Source organism: Athene noctua, chromosome 5 (assembly GCF_965140245.1).
Source record: "Athene noctua chromosome 5, bAthNoc1.hap1.1, whole genome shotgun sequence".
Taxonomy (NCBI): Eukaryota; Metazoa; Chordata; class Aves; order Strigiformes; family Strigidae; genus Athene; species Athene noctua.
In genome coordinates, this window is record NC_134041.1 from 52997123 (window position 1) to 53017702 (window position 20580).

The 20580-nt window shown below is 47.9% G+C and overlaps 1 protein-coding gene across 3 annotated transcripts in view; it reads left to right on the forward strand.

Moving 5' to 3' along the window:
- Positions 1–15408, forward strand: part of WBP1L (WW domain binding protein 1 like) — a 61165-nt gene extending 45757 nt beyond the window's left edge. For 2 of the 3 annotated variants that reach the window (XM_074908434.1, XM_074908435.1), the window contains exons 2-4: positions 443–545; positions 11417–11578; positions 12987–15408. In XM_074908434.1, coding sequence (XP_074764535.1) covers positions 443–545; positions 11417–11578; positions 12987–13726 — 1005 coding nt within the window. In that variant the 3' untranslated portion in view covers positions 13727–15408. The remainder of the gene's footprint in view (positions 1–442; positions 546–11416; positions 11579–12986) is intronic. The other variant, XM_074908436.1, reaches the window with a different exon arrangement.
- The last annotated feature ends 5172 nt before the right edge of the window (positions 15409–20580 follow it).

Sequence of the window (20580 nt, forward strand, 5' to 3'; positions counted from 1 at the left end):
AATTATCATTTAGATCTAAATGAATCCAAGCAGTCTTCTCTCAAATTATAATGCTCTGTTTATGAATGCATTTCCTCCACTTGGCATTTAGCCTCAGTAATGCAGCAATATTGTGTAAAATGTGGAACAAATGACATCTCTCTCTTAAGAGAATGTCTGACTCCTAAAAAATGATAACTTTTAATGGAAAAGGGAAAGGATGATGAGAAAGCAGCGCAGACTAGATGATAAAGCACTATAACTCATGAGTTTGGAGATACGAGGTTTTCTTCCTTCATGGTTTTTGGTGATCCTTAGCTGTATTTTAACCTCTTTATGTATTTTAGAGTTTCCCAAGACCATAACTTGTGACTTTTCAAATGCTTGCAGATCATTGAGTAAAAGATTACATTTACGGAAGATACTGACAAAGCATCTTAAAAGTGTGTCTGTTTAATTTTAGGACAAGGAAACCTGCATGGGTGTCAACAATCAAAGTTACATATGTGAAACGGGCCACTGTTGTGGACAATCCCAGTGTTGCAACTACTACTATGAACTCTGGTGTAAGTCCTTCCATTTTGTATGGCTTCCCTTCCTAATCTGCATGGCTCTCATACCATACTACAGGTCTGGCTTGTGTCCCGTGGGATTTTGTATTCAGCCCTTGTTATGCATTGCCATTGCATTTTGCTGCAACACAAACCGGAGTGGACCTGATACGGCAAGGGAAATAGGGTTGTTTAGATGGGCATTGGCTGCTTTTTGAGGAGTAACGGGTCGTCTTGCCACATTCATGACTGGAGATTTGTTGTTTGGTCTTCTCACTGATTTGGGCAATACTGAGGTTACTCAAAATAGCATTGTATGCGAGTGAGGAAACCACGCTCATGGGAGAAATGCCGATGCACACAACGCTAGAGTTTGACCACTCAAACACATAATTAATTCAGTATCTTTCGTCTTAATGTTTTAGTTCTTTGCAAGAATGAGTTTAAATCGAATTTATCTTTTTAAAGCTGTGCTTTCAAGGAGCAGGGCCAGGACGTTTATTCCTTTCAGGACACATTGTGTTTGGAGCACAGCTCCTTGGGTGGAGAGGGTCTTGGACAGATCTCGTGGGCTGACAGTGGCTGAATACTGCGTGTGGTGAGGAACATACATTGCCCATTGCAACCCCTCTTATCTCCTCTTTCCTGAAATCTGGGATTTGAAACTACCCAGGTTTCTAGTGAGTGTTTGACTATACTTGCTAAGTCCCTTTAGACAGCAGCAGGTAGGTCAAAGCAGGTGAGCAAAACTCTGATCAAGATATGTGGAAAATAGGAAGTTGAAAGGATAGGAAAATAAGAAATGTTGAATTTTAAGGGCAAACTTTTAGTTGTGCCGGTCTGATGGTGTCTTCCTTTCCTGAGGAGGAGCACAAAGGGTTGAACGTCGATGTTGACATGCTGTTGTACTGCCAGGAACCTAGGCTGAGGAGACATCTGTGCTCCCAGAGTATGGAAATGTGGAACTCTTGAACATTGTATCCCCACGGTAGAAACTGGAGAAACTTTCTTACCACACCCAGTGGTATCTTGTAGCCTTTATGCAACTGTGCTATCCACTTAATCCCTCTGCTGTGCCCAGTTTCACTTTCTGAAAGCAGTGCATGTGTGGAAATGTATTATAAGCACACTGTCACTTAACCTGGATCCAAGGTCAGGAGTAGCTGACACTTCATCCTTTAGTCTGGAAACACGCTTTTACTTTTCAAATTAACCAGAGAAGCATGGAGGATGTGGCTGTAAGCTAAACAGAACTCTTTCAGACTTTTCCAAGACACAGTGTGCATCAGACTGTAGTGGCTGGCTGTGTTGATACTAATGGCAGGATTTGAATGTACTGCAGATTTTTTACAGCAGCTTTATTTTCAGAAGTCTCCAAACAGTTCAAGAAACAGCTCAGGACAGGGCGGGGGCAGCTCTGGGGACCCTAGCAGGCTGGGAAACAGGCATGAATACATGGCTGCCTTGGGCTGCCTGGGTCAGCTGTTGGCAGCACAGGCAGGACGGGTGGCTGGAATTTGTTTGGAGTATATGGGGGTGCATGGACAAAGCAGAGTGGGGAAGGTCAGACCCAGTTTTGGATTTGTGTGGGTGGGCATGTAGAGGAAGATGCATATATGTAAGGGTTTACAGACTCTCTGGCAAGCAGGATCTAAATTGAGCAACAGCATGGAGTACAGCTGCATACTACGGCTTATTGCACAGTCGCCATGTTTCTTCCATGGACATCTTAAAAGAGAGGCTTAATTGAATTGCATACAGACAATACAGTCTGAACAATAGCCCCCTGCCATTTTAATGGAATTATTTTTACTGTAACTATCTTTGCGCTCTCAGTATGGCGCAGACTTTTGTACTTGGCAGTGCCTGGCTGCATCATGAAAGTTCTTGGAAGATAAAACTAGATTTTGTTAGAAGGAGGCAGAATATTTCAGGTTTCTTTATAGGGCAGGCACACAGGTCATGCTGAGATAATGGAATAAACATATTAGTGGCATGCACTGCTGGATGGTTCCTCTGTAGGAATGGGTTTCCGTGTTGACATTCACAGTCCTTCTGCATTGCAGAGAGCATCATATACCACACTGAGATGATGGGAATAATGCAAACATGAGACCTGTTCTTCTAGGCTTTCTGAAAATTCAGGCAAACATCCAACATTGATTTCAAATTGATTAGTGTTTTCAAAGCTCGCTTTGCTGTTAGGAGTGCTAGAGAAAAGTTTCTGAGTTGAGGGTGTAGTGGGGGAGGCACAGGGGAGGCATGTCCTTTAAATGAAAACTCATATTCTAGAGCTTACGACCACAGCTGCGGAACTTATGTGTTGCTCTAGGAATTGCTGAGTGTCTTTGGTAGGTACATGTGGTGAGGCACTCCTAAGACCTTCAAGGTGAATAGCAGTCATGTTATATGTAAATAGTCTTAATATGAGCAGTGAATTGGTGGTGTGGAGAGCAGTGGCTCTACATGCTTGGGAATAGATTAGCTTTTTAGAAGTTAATAATAAATTTTGGTTAATGAACAGTTAACTTTGCAGCACCTTTTAAGTATGGCTTCATGGTTGTTCTGTGTTTTGATTTGAACCTGTGTATGCACATACTGAAATAGTTTTTGAGAAGTTTCTGCTCCTCTTGACCTTCTCAGACCACCATTGCTTTTTGTGTGCCTGAAAATAGACCTCTTGCTAGTCTTGTTGAATTAAATCCTAGGTTTATTTACCACCACAGCTTTGTGGGGAAAAGAAACAGAGGAGGGTGGCATTTGAAATGGAAAAGAAAACTAGTCTGTCTTTAGAAGTGTCTTCTGAAATGTGATCCTGTCTTGTGGCTGCTTGGAGTTTTTCCCATAAAAAGGATCTTTTTCCTCGTTTAGGAATTTGTGGGAAGTTTCTCTTTGAAAATGTCTGATCTCGATATTTCTAGACAGCAAGTAACATTGCAGTAATTATAATCCAATCCTTGAGGGTAGTGGAATAGGATGCAAAATCAAGGTGGTATTTTGTTAAGGGGTGGAGTGGAGGAATGGAGAACATGATATGCCAAGCAGGTGGACAGCCTGTGTTTAAAATTAGATAACAGCCTCGTTTGGATTCCCCACCCATCTCTTATTAAAAAAAAAAAAAAAATAGTGCCATGTTGCCAAATAATAAAACTATATCCAGATGTATATAGGTCTAATAGCTGTGTAAAGGTCTAATTAGTTCTTAGCTCAAGCTTGCTAGCTGGTAACATGGGGGAAAAAAGTGCAGTTATGTCTTTTCATTTTCTTAGAATAGAATAAAAAGTGAAAGAGAAGAAGGAGCTTTAGTGTTGCATTTCCTCACATAGGGAAAGGTGTTTGTTTGGATGGTGGTTGAGCTGGTTCAACATCTTAGCCTAACACTTTCTGTGGGCTTTGCAGAGAGCTCACAGTCCCTAAGGAGGAGACTGTGGCCTTGGGAGAATGGCAGCAGCCACTGGATTTTGCTTACTAACAGTTCTTACTCAGGTCTGTTATGAAGTGATTGTGATTTGCTGGAGTTCTCCTTTGTCCAGGCCTGATAGGTGTCATTGCTTAGATGTTCCAAAATACCACTTTTCAAAATACAGGAGAGAAGGTAATCACAGAATGCAGTTCCTGCATTTTGCAAGTTAAGAATTAAGGCTCAGCTATTCTGGATTTTCCCAAGTTTAAGTGTATAATGTAAACTGAAAACCAAATCCAAATCTCTTGACATCTATCTTTGTGTCTCTCCTTGCCTATCGAGGGCCAGCATGAATTAGATAATTCCAGAGGCCTTGAACACAGCAAGCAAATCTGTAGAAAGTGTTTTGCATGGTGTAGTTGGAAGAATAGTAGACTATGCTTCAGGAATTGTGGAGCATGGAAACAGGCAGCTGGTCACTGCGTGCAGAAGATATCTGTTGTAGGATTTCAAAGTTAGGGCTTAGCTGGTCTTGGGTCACTTAGGCACTGTACAACAAACCAGCATTGGCAATGAGTGAGTATTCAGATGTTGGATATGCCTATTTTGCTTTGTTTTGACTGCTTTAGCAGTATTACTGAGCCCCTCTGTTTCTGAAAGAAAAAAAAAAAATCTTGACTGTTTGGGCGCTAGTGGAAGGGTTGTACAGGAAAAAAATGTTCTGTTTGCAGGCAGCACAGTTGATGTTTTTGCTGATTTTGAACATTTTGCTCATCTCTGCACGCTTCCCCTTGGAATCTCTAGACAGATATTTTCCCCAAAAAGCGTGCTGCCAGAAAATTTTGGCAAGGATACGGTTAGTTTCTAAAACTAAAGCAACTGCTGTACCATGTACGTGTTCCAGGTCAGCTTTATAATAAGAATTCATTTCCAAGACTTTGCTGCAGTCTCCAAAACCCTCAGTCAAACAACTCATCAGTCCTGTGTTTTCTTCCTCACCCTGTGTTATCTTATCCTTCAGTATAACCACATGCCTTTTCAGAGAGAGATTTGCCCTGTTTCTTGCCTTTCACCCAGCCTCCTACATGGTTGTACCTGCTTTCTCTTTCCTAGGTGTATCAAACTTCACCTTTGGCTGCTGTTACTCCTCAGCTGGTACTTCAGAGATAACCCTCCCATGACAAAGCCTAGTTGAAATTATAGGGCAAACAAAACAGATGTCACAACCGTGCAGAAACTCATGATAAATAGGGTCACCAAGGGAGTTGTTTTCTGATTTCTTTGTACTTTTTGTAGCCTAACCCAGACAGTAAAAATCATCTTTAAGCTTGTTTTGGTGTGGCTTGTAAAATTCACAAATCCAGAGAAGGCAAGCTGTCCTGCATAGTCTGACTGTGCAAATACTGACTTTTGCCCTGTGTGGCGTGCTCCCACCTGCTCTGCGTTAAATAGCAAGGAAAGGCAAGAGAGCTTGCTGGTGCTGTACCTCCAACCTCTGCCTGTATTCTCCAACCCAGCCCCTCAGCAAATATCCAGATCTGTTGGTGCAGACTGTTTCCCAGATCTTGTTCCCAGATGTCCTGGACATGGTCTCAGCTGGATGTTCCCCTCTGATCTCGGTTAGACCACTGTTCAACATACGTTTTACCAACATAGATGTCTTGGGAGGGGTAAATCAGCTGGAATTGACTGGAGTTAAAAACATGTCTGCTGGAGCACAGGAGCAATTGCTCTGCAAAGGCTCCCTCCCCAGGAGAGAGGCATAAAAACAGTGTCTGCAGATTTACCACCTCAAGTTGACTGCTGTTGCAAGATAAGCAAAGGATTTTTCTGAAATGTGCCTTTTTCGATCTTATCTCATGGCAGTGGACATACTGTGTATACTGGATGGTATTCTGAAAACTAGAAACCAGCTGCAGTTAACATCTATCTCTTTTTGTCAGTTACCAGTCTGGGAGCAAGCAAGCAGGAGTTGGAGATGTTGCCTTCAGCTTTTTTGTTTTGCTATTGTACTGTACAAATACTTAGTAACTTTTTCCTGCAGTGTGGTCAGGCTGGAGCTGCAGTTACACTGATTTAAAATGACATAAAACTGTCACTGAAAGTCACAGTCTTTCTCTTGCTGCTGTTGTGTTTGGCAGATGAGTTTCAACCTGCTCTGGTTCCCTCAAACCAGTTCAAACCACAGTTGCGCACAACTTTGCTGGCACAAGAAGAGGTGGAGGAGGCAGCAGGAGGTGTGGAAGAGACAGGCAGGAGAAGACCACGTCATTCAGCAGCTTTTTTTCCTTCTTAAAATGTTCACAGGCCCGTGGCCTGGAATCCTTCATCTCTAGCACTCTTGAGCAGCAGCGTTGACTCGTACAGGCTCGTGTGTGAAGTGGCAGGAGGCAATGCAATCTCTGCGCCAAGGACACTATTAAACCCAAGTGCATCCGTGTTGTGGTACCAATTAAATCTCTCTCCTATTTTTGATGATAGGGTTGGCCCTGTGAAAGACTTTTTTTTCCAGCCATGGCTGACTGTGAGGCCACCATTTGGGACATAACTTTTTCGTCAATGAAATTGTCCCACTTCTCCTGTTCAGAACCAGCTCTCATGGAGCCAAAGCTATTACCCAGATGCTTGTCAGGCGGACACAAAAACACTTTGCAGTATGTTTTGGCTTGCTTTTAGGGGACTTCCTGCCAACAGAGCAATGGCATTTGCCCAAGTTTACCATGAACTTGAGGGCAGATTTCTCTGTTCCTACCCTTGGAACGCTCCAGAAAACGTTTTCCATTTTGCACAGGATTCCTCTATGGGAATGCTGATGGCAACATCCCAGACAGCAAATACAGTACAGCATCAGACTGAACGCGGCTCCCCACTTTTTCACGAGGAGGGGAATGCTCTGGGGTTTTTTTATTCTTAATTATTCTTAAGTTTGAGCAAAACTATGGTCAGTGTCCCAGAAAAATTTTTCTTGAAGATTTAAGCCTGTTCTTTCACAGCTGGTAGAAGACATCTCTGGTGTGTGACCATGTGATGGGGCTCCCTTTCCCAAGGACACTGTAAACATATCAGCCTTCTCTTTCTTCGGTATTTTCTCTGCTTGCGAGAGATGGCTTTCATGGGAGTTAATTCTGTTCCCGGGTCTTTCTGCAGCTCCTGTTCTGACTGTCTGAGCTTGCCACTCATGTAGAGCTTACATCTCTGAGCCTGACTGATGCTGGGTAAGAGGTTGGTGGTACTTTTTTGTTTTATGAAAGGTTTTGATATTCTGTCAGGGAAATCTTTTGACAAAACTCAGCTCCTTGGCTGTGGCTGATTCAACCTCTGGTTACATCATTATCCACCCATTGGCATCACCAGTGAATTTGACAGAAAACACAGCAGTGTTTCTCAGGACTCAGCCTTTCTTGGACAGGAGAGTGTTTCAGCTTCTGACTCTTCCATAAACCAAGAGCAAACCTGAAACTGCCTTCAAGTCCAGTGATCCCCTGATGCATGTTTAGCTGCAAACTAGTGCATCGCTTCTGTCGGTGCTGTCCACCAGCAGTTTTTCCAGTGACCCTGTTTGCTCTCTGCCTGTCATGTTGCCCTCAGGTTGCTGCGAGCTTTTGTTTCCCATGGTCACTGCCAGGTTAGCAGTGGGAAATAGTCTCTCTCAGATCAGACATTTAATGTCAAACTCGACTCAGGATGCCTGGTGTCTCCCAACCTGTTCTCCTTTTCCAGTGACTGCAGCAATAGCTCAGCACAATGCAGCTGAAAACCAGCTTGTGTCCATTTGGGAAGGAGACACATGTTGAGCATAGGGAAGGCTTTTGGGAACAGTGAAGGCAACTAGAAGCCCAGTTTTACTTGGCTTTTAGAGGCCTTTTAATGCCAAACTTCTGTTGCCTTTGCACATCTCACCTATTTTCAGCACAAGACAGAGCTGGTGCCTGCTTTTGCCATGAACGAGGTGTTGGTGTGTACTGCTACTGTGCTCAGCCTCCATATTTCCTGCACATGTAGTGTTGTCTTTGGGTGAATTTGAAATTCCCCTCCTTCCCCTCCTGCCAAAGGAGCTACTGGGTGCATGGGCCAGTGCTCTGCTAGGCTTACCTCCCTGCTGCTGGTTTGAAGCCAACCATCACCAGGTATACAAATGCACAGCTCAGCCCTGGACATCTTCACTGTTAACTCCATACTTGTAGACATAATATTTACAAGTGTACTTGGCTTTGTATGCATAGCTTTATTCCAAATAAAGGACTGTACTATATATTTGCTAGGCTTTAAAGTTTTTCTGTTCCGCAGCCAAATTTACAGCTGTGCCCAGACTTCTGGCTAGGGCATGTTGCAGAGCCTTTTATGGAGGCCCTGGACTCCCAGCACCATGCTAGACTTGCAACCAGAGCTGCATCCGATCCTTCTCTCAGCACTGGCGCCCTGGCTCAAGCAACAACCAAGGAGGCCCTCGTGTGCCTCAGCACCAAGGGCTGTCCCATCCTATTGCTTCCCATGTACTGGAGGGAGACTTTTGGCCCCGCGGTGCAGATGTGCTGTTGTGTGACAAGGTGGGGGCATTGAGGATGCCAGAAGCCAGGCCAGCAAATGGCTGTGGTGGGCACATGCTACTGACCTCCTGTGATCATCTGGGCAAGAACTTGGGCTCGTGCTGAGTCAGGGGTTGAGTAATTCCTAGAAGCTTGAGGAATTGTCAGCGGTTAATGAAACCAGGCAATAATGTGGTATTAGTGGGTTCTTTTTCTGGAAATTCCCATGAAAAACAACAGATCTCATCCACTTGTGGTTGTGAGCATGCAATAGACCCTTTGCACGAGAATGGAGGTGTTGTTCCTGGCACTGTGGCCAGATAGCAATGCAGTAAATTATGATCTGTTTACTTAAAATGCCACCTGTGGTTTCAGTAGGATCCAACATTAATTTATTATCCTAAACTGTTATGTGTTGTTACTGCCTGTTGTTTACAGAGCTGCCGCACATCTTCCCAGGAATGGCTGAGCTTACTTTGACCCCTACTCTGAGCTTGTGCATCATTTTGTCTGCAAAGCACTTTGGGATTTATTTGGAATGGGTAGAAAAATTTTTTAAAGACATACTTTTTTTAATCTTCTGGATGCAGGCTTGGGTGGGAGCAGTTATTCCCTGCAGAAAAATTCGGCTGTTACAGCTGAAATTGCTTAACAGTGGCAGTTCTCCAGGACATCTTAACTAACTAAGTGCTGCTTGCTACCATTGGATCTAGAGTTCTTGGGAAGGGACATGATCAAATGTGTTAAAAAGCATTTTTAACTTTAAAAAGTTTTCAAAACTGTAGAGCTAAAATCCCTGGATAGCTGGGTGTAATTTTCCATTGTTTTTGAACACATGATCACGGAGTGCTCTTCGTAAATAAGGAGTACTTAGAAGATGAACTGCAGGCTTGCTTCAGCGCATGGTGGCATGCTGTGCCAATGACCTGGTTTTGATGAGTGTGTTCTTGCTTCCTCAGCAAGCAAGAGCCAAGGGATCTTCTCTTAGCAAGAAATGAAGTGTATTGGTGGGAGTCCTCAAACTGCAAGAGAGTGTGTATTGCGTTTGCATGGCAAGGTTCTGGTGGTGGCGGGGGCGGGGTACAGGGGTGGTTGCAAATGACTGGCTTTGGAGGGAAGGGTGGACGAGACCAATTCTTTTAGTCTATATAAAAAGGCTTATTTAAAAGCAGGAGAGTGATTAGAGAGTAGTGGACAATTTGTCAGCTTGGTTTGAAGGAAGTGCAGAGGCTACCTCTAGTGCTTTGTCCTTTGCTTCTCTGGAGCCAAGATCACAGTCTTCTCTCTTCCCGTTGTGGTACAGCTGAGCCGGCTGGCTAGAAAAGCTGCCTAGGAACCCTGATTTCCAGCCAAGTAAAAAAAACAAAACAAAACAAAAAAAGAACATGTAACACCTTCATCTGATAGCAGGTTTTGATAAGTTTGGGCATAAGGCAAAATCCAGTCCATTGGGGAAATTGGTTGCGCAAGCCAAGAGAAAGATTTCAGTTTGCTGTGCCAGAATACATGAAGAATTTGGATTACGACACAGGGAGGTGAAAGTCCCTGCTCAAAATGCTTGGAGGCACAATACGGCATATCCAGTTCACCTACAAACAGCCCAATGCAGGGCTCTGAGATGGGTGATATGGGTCGATTGCACTTTGTCCTGAGCCAGAGCAATGCTCATCTCATTCTTCAAATTCCTAAACTGTTCACCTTTCCCCACCCAGCTCTTAGCAAAAAAAAATCGCTAACTCAGCAGGGGATGCTGAAAACATCAAGGTATTGTAGAGGTGAGACCAGAGGTTTTTACTGTGGAGAAAAAAGCAGTTTTTTCTCACATGGCCTAAAAATGGGCTGTAGCACTAGGAGTCTTCATTTTGTCCAGACAGTTTAGGAATCATGAAGAGAGGCAGAAAAGTCTTACCAAAAGAAAAACGGTGTTGTGATCTCTGCTGAGGAGTGTTTGCCAGGCCTGCATGTTTCTAAAGGGGGAGCTCTCCTGCTATCCTTAGCTGCAAAAACTGAGCTTAAAAAAGCTGGAGATGACAGACACCTCTGAGGCAGGTAGAGCTGTGGGCTGTAGTTGCAGGAGGCAAAAGGCTAATCTGGAGTGAATGTTGTAGCTCTTTGAAGTGTGTCTTGGAAACATTTTTCTAGTGCATGCAAACATGAAGGGGGGTTCGCAGAAAGGAGGAATTATTGTTTTGGAGGGAGTGGAGAAAATTCAGGAAGTGTTCTTTTAAAATTCCCTTCTAAGGAACAGTGTACGTATGATATGACAGTGCATAGAAACGAGCCATGACCACAGCTGGAGCAGAAGTTAGGTTTCTTGAGGATTCAGAGTGGGGGGCTAGTTTAATTTAATTTTGGATAATTTAAGACATTGAATACAAAAATAATTTTTAAAAATATTTTGAGACATTTATGTAAAAGGAGTATGTTTTTGTTAAACATAGCAATGAAGGATTTGGGCTGGAAATTAAAGAGCAGTGCAAACAAAAGCAAAACATAGCACTTGGGGTTTTCTCTTCTTCTGTGGTCAATCTGCAGAGTGTCTTTTGTGTCTTGATTGTTATTTTCAAACCAAAGTGGCTGTGGGAGACAAGTTCAATGCTATTCACAGCTCTGCTCATATTTTTGGCTAGAAGAAATGATATCCAAGGGGTGGGAGCAGTGGTGGTGGGGAGCTTAGCCTTGTCCCCATGTTTCATTCTCCTCCAGAGTTGTACTTATCGAACATGCTCTGCACTGCACCAAACTGCACAGAGTTACCTGATTCTGTCATGGCTGCCAGAGTAGCAGTCACGCACACAGGCAGGTATGTGTCAAAGCTTCCTGGCACAATGCAAGTTTCTGTCTTTAGAGCAGTGCAGAAAAGATCCAGGCTTTTCTTCTCCATTGCCTGTGTGGGGTTTCCTGGGTTTGGATGTGGCTCTCATGCTGCGAATAACACTTGCTCTCCACCGCTGCAGGGTTTTGGCTGGTGTGGACCATCATCATCATCCTCAGCTGCTGTTGTGTTTGCCATCACCGACGCACCAAGCATCGTCTTCAAGCCCAGCAGCGGCAACATGAAATCAACCTGATCGCTTACCGGGAAGCCCATAACTATTCAGCCCTGCCATTTTATTTCCGTAAGTATCTCTCACCTTTTTTCCTGGTCGTGGAGGTCGTGGGGTGCAGGGCAGCAGCGAGCTTCCCGTGTTGGGTGGAAGTGGGGAGCAGTGCTTGGGCTCCACAAGAGGTGGTGGACAGCTTTGCTGTCTGACCTTGGCTTGTAGAGAGGGGGTGGCATATTCCAGCTGCTGGATGCATTTGAGCCCCCTTGAGTGGAACCACACCAGCTACAGCACCTCACGCCCACCCCTCGCGCTGCAAGTGCTGACATTCCCTGCGTGTTCTTCTGGGAAGGGTCTTAAAATATCTCATTCAGGACTTTATGGATGCTCCTCCTTTCCAGCCTGCACTTGCTGCTGGTGGGACTGAGATGTGGGAAGTGGCTTCACGAAATTCAGTCACACGGACTGGGTGGAAGTGGTGCCTCAGCAGGGACCGTGCTGGTTCCCAGACCACACTGCTGGTGAGCAGCCCTAGGACTTCGCACAAAGGAGCTGTTGCCCATGGCTCAGGGAAAGTACAATCTTTGTGCTCTCCCTCATGCCCTGCTACACTGTGCTAGAACAGCAAGTCTCAGCCTTTTGACTGGAGGTACCACAACTGAGTTTCCTGTAATGGACTGTTGAATTGCATGTATGAACTTGCTTTTCTGGTTAAACTCTTGCAGCCACCTTAGAAATAATCCCTAGCAGCCTGTTCCTCCCCATATTGGGGATATGCAATTGCACATGGAAAACTGCAGTGCTATCTTTAAATGTTTGTAGTAGTTAAGTCCACTCTGTCTATATAGGCTATTCTGTTGCCTCTTAAGAAATAAACAAGATCTTCCATAGATTCAAGAGGCTGTAAGTACAATAAACCGAACGCTTTTGCCAGTACTGCCAATTTATTCTGACCACATCAGAAAAACTGAATCCAGCACTAAAACAACCTCCAAAAGCCAGGATCCTAAGTTCCTTGTAACTGCTCATGTCTTCCTATATTTGCAAAAAGCTTTGTGAGGTGAAATCTTTGCTCTTGAAAGTGGAAACTCAGCTGAGAAGACAGTGTTGGAGACAGCTGGCGAGTTATCTCCCAGCTTGTTCCCTCCAGCCAACGCAGATCATCCCCTGGGGTGGTTTATGGGGCTGTATTGGGGTACAGGGTTAGGGAGAGGCTTGCCTCGTAGCCCTAAGTGTGGACTAGAGAGCCAGGAGATCAGGCTGCTGTTTCCAGCTGTGTCCATCTCCTCCTGTAATGGTGCCCTCCTGTCCCACAATTGCGGCTTCTCATTTGGGCCAAGTTTCAGCACCCCTTGTAAAGCCCGTTGAGCTGTTCAGTGGGAAGGTGCTGGTAGATGACAAATGACATTCTGACCTGCAGTAATGACCTATTTCCTGAGATAAGCTGTTTGTGAAGTAACTTCTCCTTGCCTCCCCCTTTTAGGATTTTTGCCAAATTATTTACTACCTCCCTACGAGGAAGTGGTGAACCGACCGCCAACACCCCCACCACCCTATAGTGCCTTACATCAGCAGTGCGTCCCAGCAGGCAGCAGTAGCACAATCCCAGACACACCAAGAAACCTGCAGCCAGCACAGAGCAGCTCAGCAGCGCCCAGCGGCAATAACAGCAGTACTGACAGCACTGGATCCCCCGGCCTTGGGGACCCCGAGCCCTCCACCACCGCACTGGTCGAGCGAGCAGTTGCCAAAATGCAAAGCGTCGAGCCTGGCGGTACCAGCACGGGAGCCGAACTAGTGGAGAGGGCCGGTCCCGAGAAGGATACGGAGTGCAAAGAGGAACTGCTGAAAGGTTACAGCTCTGAGAGCTTGGAGCAGAGCAGCGCCATTCCCGATGCGAAGGACAAGACGCCGGGCAGGCAGCGCCGTTTCACTGGTGACTCGGGCATCGAAGTCTGCGTATGCAACCGGGGCCATCACGACGATGACCTCAAGGAGTTCGACGGGCTCATCGATGATGCTCTGGATGGGCCCCTGGACTTCTGCGACAGCTGCAGCGGCCGCCCCCACGGGGACGAGGAGGAAGGGCTTTTTAGTGCTGCGGAAGAGCAGCACCGCGAACACAGCCACCACCACCTGCCCCGGCAGCCGGTGTGTGTACTCTTGAACACAATAAATGAGCAGGACTCTCCAAACTCTTGTACCAATAACTCCCCCAGCTAAGGTGGCAGAGTGGAAGGGAGAATCGGGGGAAAAAAAACAAAGAAATAAAAGTGGAATAAGAGGATTAAAACTTTAACAGGAGGAAAAGGTGATACAACCTTCTTTTAGTTTATTTTTCTTTCTCCCCCTCCAATATAATTCGGGGATTAGTCCTCGAAGGCCTGGCTTGTGGGGGACGGGTCACTCTGGGTTTTGTTAATCGTGTCCGTCCTGCTCTGTGGGGCAGGGACTGATGTTTCTCAATGAGACCTTCTAACAAATGGAATTTTCCCAATGGTGATTTTGGTGATGGTTACTATGAGTTTGTTGGTTTTAGTTTTTTGAAACACTGCTTTATCTCACAATCAGTAAAGCTCAGCAAATCTCACCCTGGGAGGATGCAAAATCACCGTAAGGCTTCAACCTCCAGGTGTCTTCCCAGAAGCAAACAGCTTCTGACAGTGCCAGCAGTCAGTAGCCCAAGAGTTCTGGTTTGATATAGTGCTCTTGAGGCATTGGGGATTTCTTTCAATTTTAGCCTTTTTTTTTGTGTTAAGTTTTCCTGAAGCTGATGAATGCCTGAACACATCAGCCCTATAATCTCTGGTGCTTCAGTGTTTTAAGACAGCAGGTAGGAGATTTCCCACTTGAAGCTGGTGACTGAAGGACCAGTTTCTTCCAGGAGTGTTAGGCTACCATAAGCAGTTTGAAAAGAAAAGGTTTGCGGATATTTGCCTTTATATGTCATTTTTAAAGACAAGTCTATTCCTTCAATGCCTCCAAGAGCACAGTTAGAAGTAGAATCCAGGCAGCTGGGCTGCCTTCCAAGTACTGTGGTCTCCGAATGACCTTTTCCCGGTGTGCTGCAAAAGGGCTTGGCTTTATTTTTTTCCTTTTTTTTGTGCACCCCAAGAGCAGCACACTTGAGTTAAGATGACAAAAACAGAACAGGGCTCTCTTTGGCCAGCGTGCCTTCAAGCTTCAGCGATGCATGTTGAACAAATGGAGACGAGAGCTCCGTCCGTTGTGAAGGGATGACTTACCATGTAGATGTGGAAGACCTGTGCAGTATTTTTTTTTGATCCAAAAGTTTGGTGCGATTCTAATGTTGACCACTTAAAAGAAATGAATGTCTGTTTTCTTTTTCTTTTTTTTTTTTTTAATGGTGGCAACTGGCTACTGTATAATGTCTGTGAGCGTGTGTGTGTGACTGCAATCCATGCATGCGAGTCCTACTGGTAATATGAAAGCCTGCTGTAAGACTGCAAGAAAAATTACTGTAGCTTTGCTTTAATAAACGGTAGAGATTTTGTTAGTAACAACCTGAAGGAAAAAAAACCCAAAACACAAAGAGCTGAAACTAACATTCCCTAGAGTGCTCGTGTGGAAGAGAGCACAGTTCAGACTATGTATCTTGTTCTCGGAGTTTCTCCCCATCCCTTTTATAATTATGGTCGTCCAGATCATTACTGTTATGGGGGGAAAAAAAAAATTGAAAACTGAACTCAGACATACTCAGATTTGATTGATTGAAAACCAAAATCAGTTTTAAATGAGGTGGAAACAAAAATATAATGCATTTTCTGATAACTTGCCTGTGTGTATGTGTATCATTTTGTTAGTTAAGAACAAGATTTGTCTTTAGTTTGTGGTTTTGTTCTGGTTTTTTATCTGGAGTTATGGATACAGATGGCAGAGCAAGACAAGTGGTTCCTATTTCAGTATTTTACCCACATGTTTAAGGAGAGCGTTTTTACCTTACAAGGTTTAGGAGAATCTCACTCCTTTGCCTGTCACAGACTTTCTTTTCCATCAGAACAGCTGATGAAGACAGCTCTTTGGTTTTTGTCTTAGGGTTCTCTTAAGCATGAAGGACTTTGATTTGGACTCAGGATCCTGGATGCCTGGAGTGTGAGTGGTGACAGAGAGGCTGTGCGTGCCCCAGAGCCAGGCTGGCTCACTGTGCGCCGCGGCCGTCTGGAGACTGGTCACTTCCAACTGTGTTCACCGACCACGTGTATCTTTTGAGAAGAGAATTAAAGATCCCCAGTGCCACCCCTAGGAATTCTGTACATATTGGCACCTGGTGGTGTTCCTTGCATCACAGAGGAAGCTAAAAAAGCACATCAGTCCTTGCAGAGTGGGGTGGTGCTGTGTAAATCCTGGGAACAGCCAGTGGGAGAGCCTTTGCCAACATTCTGTTGGTGTAAGATACAAATCTCGGTGTTTGCTTTCCTGCCATCCCACTAAGGGTGAGGGAACCCCCTACTCCTCTGGACAGAGAGGTGAGTATCAATAAGCCAAGCTGATGTTTCTAATCTTAAAAAGTCAGGAGGAAGCAGTGGTGTGCCTGCTCTATGACTTCTGGAGGTTTTTCAGGCTTTTCAAGACTGTAAAGAAACAAACAGGGCACAAACCATGTCTCCTAAGCTCACATGTGCCTGAGGAGGAGCAGGACTATCTGTGTGGCTGTTGGTGCTTCAGTTTTAGACCTGGACCAGGGGAAGCTGCTGTGGGGAAAAGAGTGGTACAGGGCGGGACAGGTTACTTGGAGATGTCCCAGCTGGTGCCTCTTCAGGGGAAAACACACAGGCAGGCAGAGGACTCCCAAAGCTCCAGCTTTGGAGCTTTAGAAAGGTGCTTGATCCTCACTTGTACCCCTCTGTAGAAAGCCAGCAAGGCCTAAGCAGAACTCTTCCCTGAATGCACACTGTGGGTGTGAAGTGCTGGTGGTGTGAGGACACGGTCCCGCATGCATCTCTAACACCGGAGCACCCAACCCCGCCTGCTGCCAGCTCTAAGGGGCAAGCATCTTCTGGGAGTCATGAATATGTCGTTTCAAAACAGAGTTGCAAACAGCAGCACAACTGAGAGCAAACGAGTGTCAATCCACTGCTCAGTGTTCTTCTTTACAATGTGCTGTAAGTGTTGATGCCAATAGTACCTGAAGTCTGTTTTTCCTAGAGCCTGTGGCAGTGCAGCACTGCTTACATGACATATTTTCAGCCACTGAAATTGGCTCCAAGGGCAAGGACCCAGCGGGCGTCCTGGCAGGCTTGGGGTGTGCTGCCTGGGGTCAGGCGCCGCAGAGCACATGCGGTAGCTCAGGGAGAGAGTCCCCTGGCACAACCGGGACTCCTGGGACCAGTGGGTACTGCAGCATGGCCTTGGTGTTCTCGAGGGACTCTTCTGCTCCAACAACGCAAACTCCCACTCTGGGAACACCTGTGCGATTTTCCTGCAGCACATTGTCGTGTGTTTGTACAACCCAGTAGATGGGTGTTGGCTGAAGATGAAGGAGGAGGAGGGAATCACGTGTCTTGGTGCTTGCTGGCAACCTGCTCTCGGAGCTTATTCTACCTAACTTCAGGCTAAGGAAGGCTGAGGCGCAGTTAAGCTGCTGCGTTACATGTAGTCATCAAAAACTTCCTGGGGCAGGAAATCTGAGAAAATCTCCAAGACAGAAGCAAAACAGCAGGCTCTGCGGAAAGCATGAGGCTGTGCTGCCGGGCGATGGGAGCCTGGGGCTCCATGGGTGCCCCTCGGCACTTGGGGACGTGCGTCAGCGGCGAGAGCCTGTGCTGTGCTTGCTTCCTTCCCAGCACAGCCCGGGCTCCCACAGCCAAATATCCTCGTCTCCTCTGCACGTCCTGGCTGGGCTCGTCCCGTGGTGACCTGCTCCTAGTGGAGCTTGGCAGGGAGCCGAGACACGGTCCCACTCTGGTGAATAAACTCCACTTGCCTCTCCCCAAAGCCTGCTGCCTCCAGCCCCTCACTCACCCTCCCTGTGCAACACATCCCGGGGGGGTTCCCCCCCCCCACTTTTTTTTTTCTTTTGTTTATATAGGAAAAGCCTGGACCGGGGTGGGGGGGCAGTCCAGCAGCCCCCCAGCTGGAGGCAAGCCCCACAGCATCCCACAGCGAGTAGCCTGGGAAGGCCGGGATGAGTTGCCGGCCTTTGTCAGAGCTGGTTCCCCCTTCCCCTGCAGCACAGATCTGCTGTTATCAGATGGGCCTGGTGCCCGCACTGGGGCCTGTGGCGGCAGCGATGCAAACGCTGCAGTCTCTCTGACGGGGCGGGGGGGTCACAGCCTGCCGGGTTGTTTCTCGATTTGTTTTCGGCCGATGAACAGCTGTGTCCCAAGGTTTGTGCTTACTCAGCTCGCCTGGCGCCATGCCTGCTGCCAAGCCCCCAGGTATTTTGAGCATTGCCTGCTCCTCCTGTGCTGGCCGTGGCTCCCCAGCACAGCCCAGGGCTGTCCCGGGCCGGGTGCAAAGTGAAGCCCCTCAACCTTGGAGGTCTCCTGAGCTGAGACCCATAGTGCAGCTGGGTCATCCAAGTGCCGTAGAGGTGGCTGTGCCCGCTGAAACGAGTTTGTGTGAGAAAGGCCCAGGTTTGCTCTGCCTGGTGCCATCAGGTCCCACCTCAATGAGCTGTGCCTCTGCTTCATGGGGTTCCCAGGGTACAGTGTGGGAACAGACATGAATAAAAACACTTCAGCCTTTCCACCATTACTGGTTTCTCCCTTGCAGACCCCTCCACCACAGGGAAACAGAACTCCCCCGAGCTCCCCTCCAAGCCCTTTGGCCCCACTCCCTCCTGTCCTGATTCCCCCTGTGCAAAGACCCCGAGAGGCCACAGAGGGAGGACAGGGACCCAATGTGGCCCAAGCTGATACAGCAGCAGGATTCTTTCAGTGGCAAAATCCTTGGTGTTCCTAGTGGCTGCCCATGTTCAGCCAGCCAAAACCTGGTGGTAGGTGCCAAGGTCCCCCTGGCTCTCCCGGGGGCATGGCCATCTCATCCCCCCACTTTTTGTGTCACTGGGCTGCCCAGTGCCATGTCTGAAGGCAAAGGGCTCATCCAAGATGGTGGATTTGCATGTCTTGGGTCTAGGAGCACCCTAGCGTTTGGAGGGGTCTCAGTGGGGTGGGAGGAGGAGGGGGGCTGCTGCTCTGGTGGTGACCACCCCCACCCCCCCCCGGCAGCAGCCCAGGTGAAGCTGTTTGATGGGGTCAGGGGTTTGGGTGCAGCAGCATGGCCCCGGAGCAGCTGTCAGGACATAAATACCAGCCGCATGATTCAGCAGAGTCTCTGCCCGTTCCCAGAGCGGGGAGCAGCCATGCCGGCGGCTGTTTACCAGCTCACGAGGGAGGTGCGGGCAGCTGGCTGGGCACTGAACCTCCACGGTGGCATCTTCTCCCAGTTGGCTGGCTGGGAGGCAGTTGGCTGGGGCAGGGGGCAAGACGTGTCATGGTGGGGCTGGGCTCAGCGTGATGGTGTTTGCGGCACGTGGCTGGTCTCCAGGCCCAGAAACAGCACATGCTGGCCCTGGCGGCTCCCAGCTGGAGTGCAAGCTTTGTGTGAGCATCTGTGACCGGAGGCATTCTTTGGTTTTAGAAACATGCCCGGTCCCGAAGTCCCCATTTCCGCCTCAAGGTACACACGGGCCTTGAGAACTTGCTGTGAGCGCACAGACCTTGCTGCAAGCGCCTTGGCCATGGCCATGTGTGTGCAAGGTGCAGGCCCCCTGCTGACTCTGGGAAGGAGAAAATCCCTTCACTTACCAGGAGCAAATGTAGTGCCTTGGCAAAGGGGCACAAAGGCACTGGAGGTCCTGGAGGCATCAGGTTGCTGTGGTTACTGGTGACTGCAGGATGCTGGAGAGGAGCCTCCCTGCTGGCGCATGCTGCCAGGGACAGGATCTGGGGCAGGGGAAGGACCAGGCTGACATGAAGGTGCCAGTCCTCGGGGAAGCCCAGAACATCGTGTTTAGCCAAGTTTTCCCCAAACCTGTGCTGAGCCAAGTCCCCCTTCACCCACCAGCTTTGGCCTGTACTGGCAGAGGTGGAGGGATCAGAAACCCACTGACAGCCCTGGTGTGATGGAATTGGGCAGGGGAGCAGGAAAGAGTGTGAGGCTCAGTCCTTACAAGTCAGCAGAGACTCCATGAAGCAGCAGCAGCAGGGATGGGGTCCTGCTGCACTGCCCTCTGCCCCGTTCCTGGTGGGTCAGCTGCACAAATCACCCTGAAGATCGCCCCCGGGGCAGGTGTGTGCACAGTGGTTCTTCTGCCAGCCCCTCCCTGCCACCCTGAGCCACCACAAGAATGGACTGGGAGGAGGGAAGATGCTCCTGGCGCTGTGCTGGGCTGCAAACGCCTCACCGTAGTCCCTGTGCTGTGCTGCTGGCTGATGGGACCCATTTGGCATCAGAGGCCAAGCGATGAGGAGACTGGATGAAAGTGAAGTGCTAGCAGTTTGAAAGAAAATGTACACTTTGACACACAGAGTAGAAAGTTTAGTGGTGGGGAGGTTTTACATCAGTTTTCCTGACTGCTAGCAAGAGAGGGGGCAGGGGGAAATAGAAAAGGGGGAAAATGTGGAGGTGTGTAGGGCTGGGGGTGTGGCACTGCACCAGGGCCGTGTGGGGCTTTTCCCCTCCAACCTGGCTGCTTTCCCTCCAGGTGCCCTGAGCCATAGCTGTATTGCTATTTAGTTAAATATTAAGAGGTCAAATAACAGAGAACCAGAAACCTAATTGCATGCTGCCCTCCCTGGCACGGTGGTTTTCAGTGGAAGCAAACACAGCCCCTCACGTTAACGGGAAGGTTCTGCCGCTTGAGGTGACGGCAGTAACCCAGCCAGCCAGTGAGCATCGCTGCTCGGGACACGGTGCTGGCGGAGTTGCCACAGTGCTGCACGACCAGTGTCAGCAGCCCCCCGCTCTGAGGTGCCCACGCGGCGAGTGTGGGGGCCTGCAGCTGAGCGCAGCCCACAGGGTCTGGGTGTTCCGCTGTGTCACTGAGGGACGGGAGCCCCCGCTTTCGGCCGGAGCTGGGGCTGCCTGCAGCTCGCAGGTGGGACAGGGTCGCA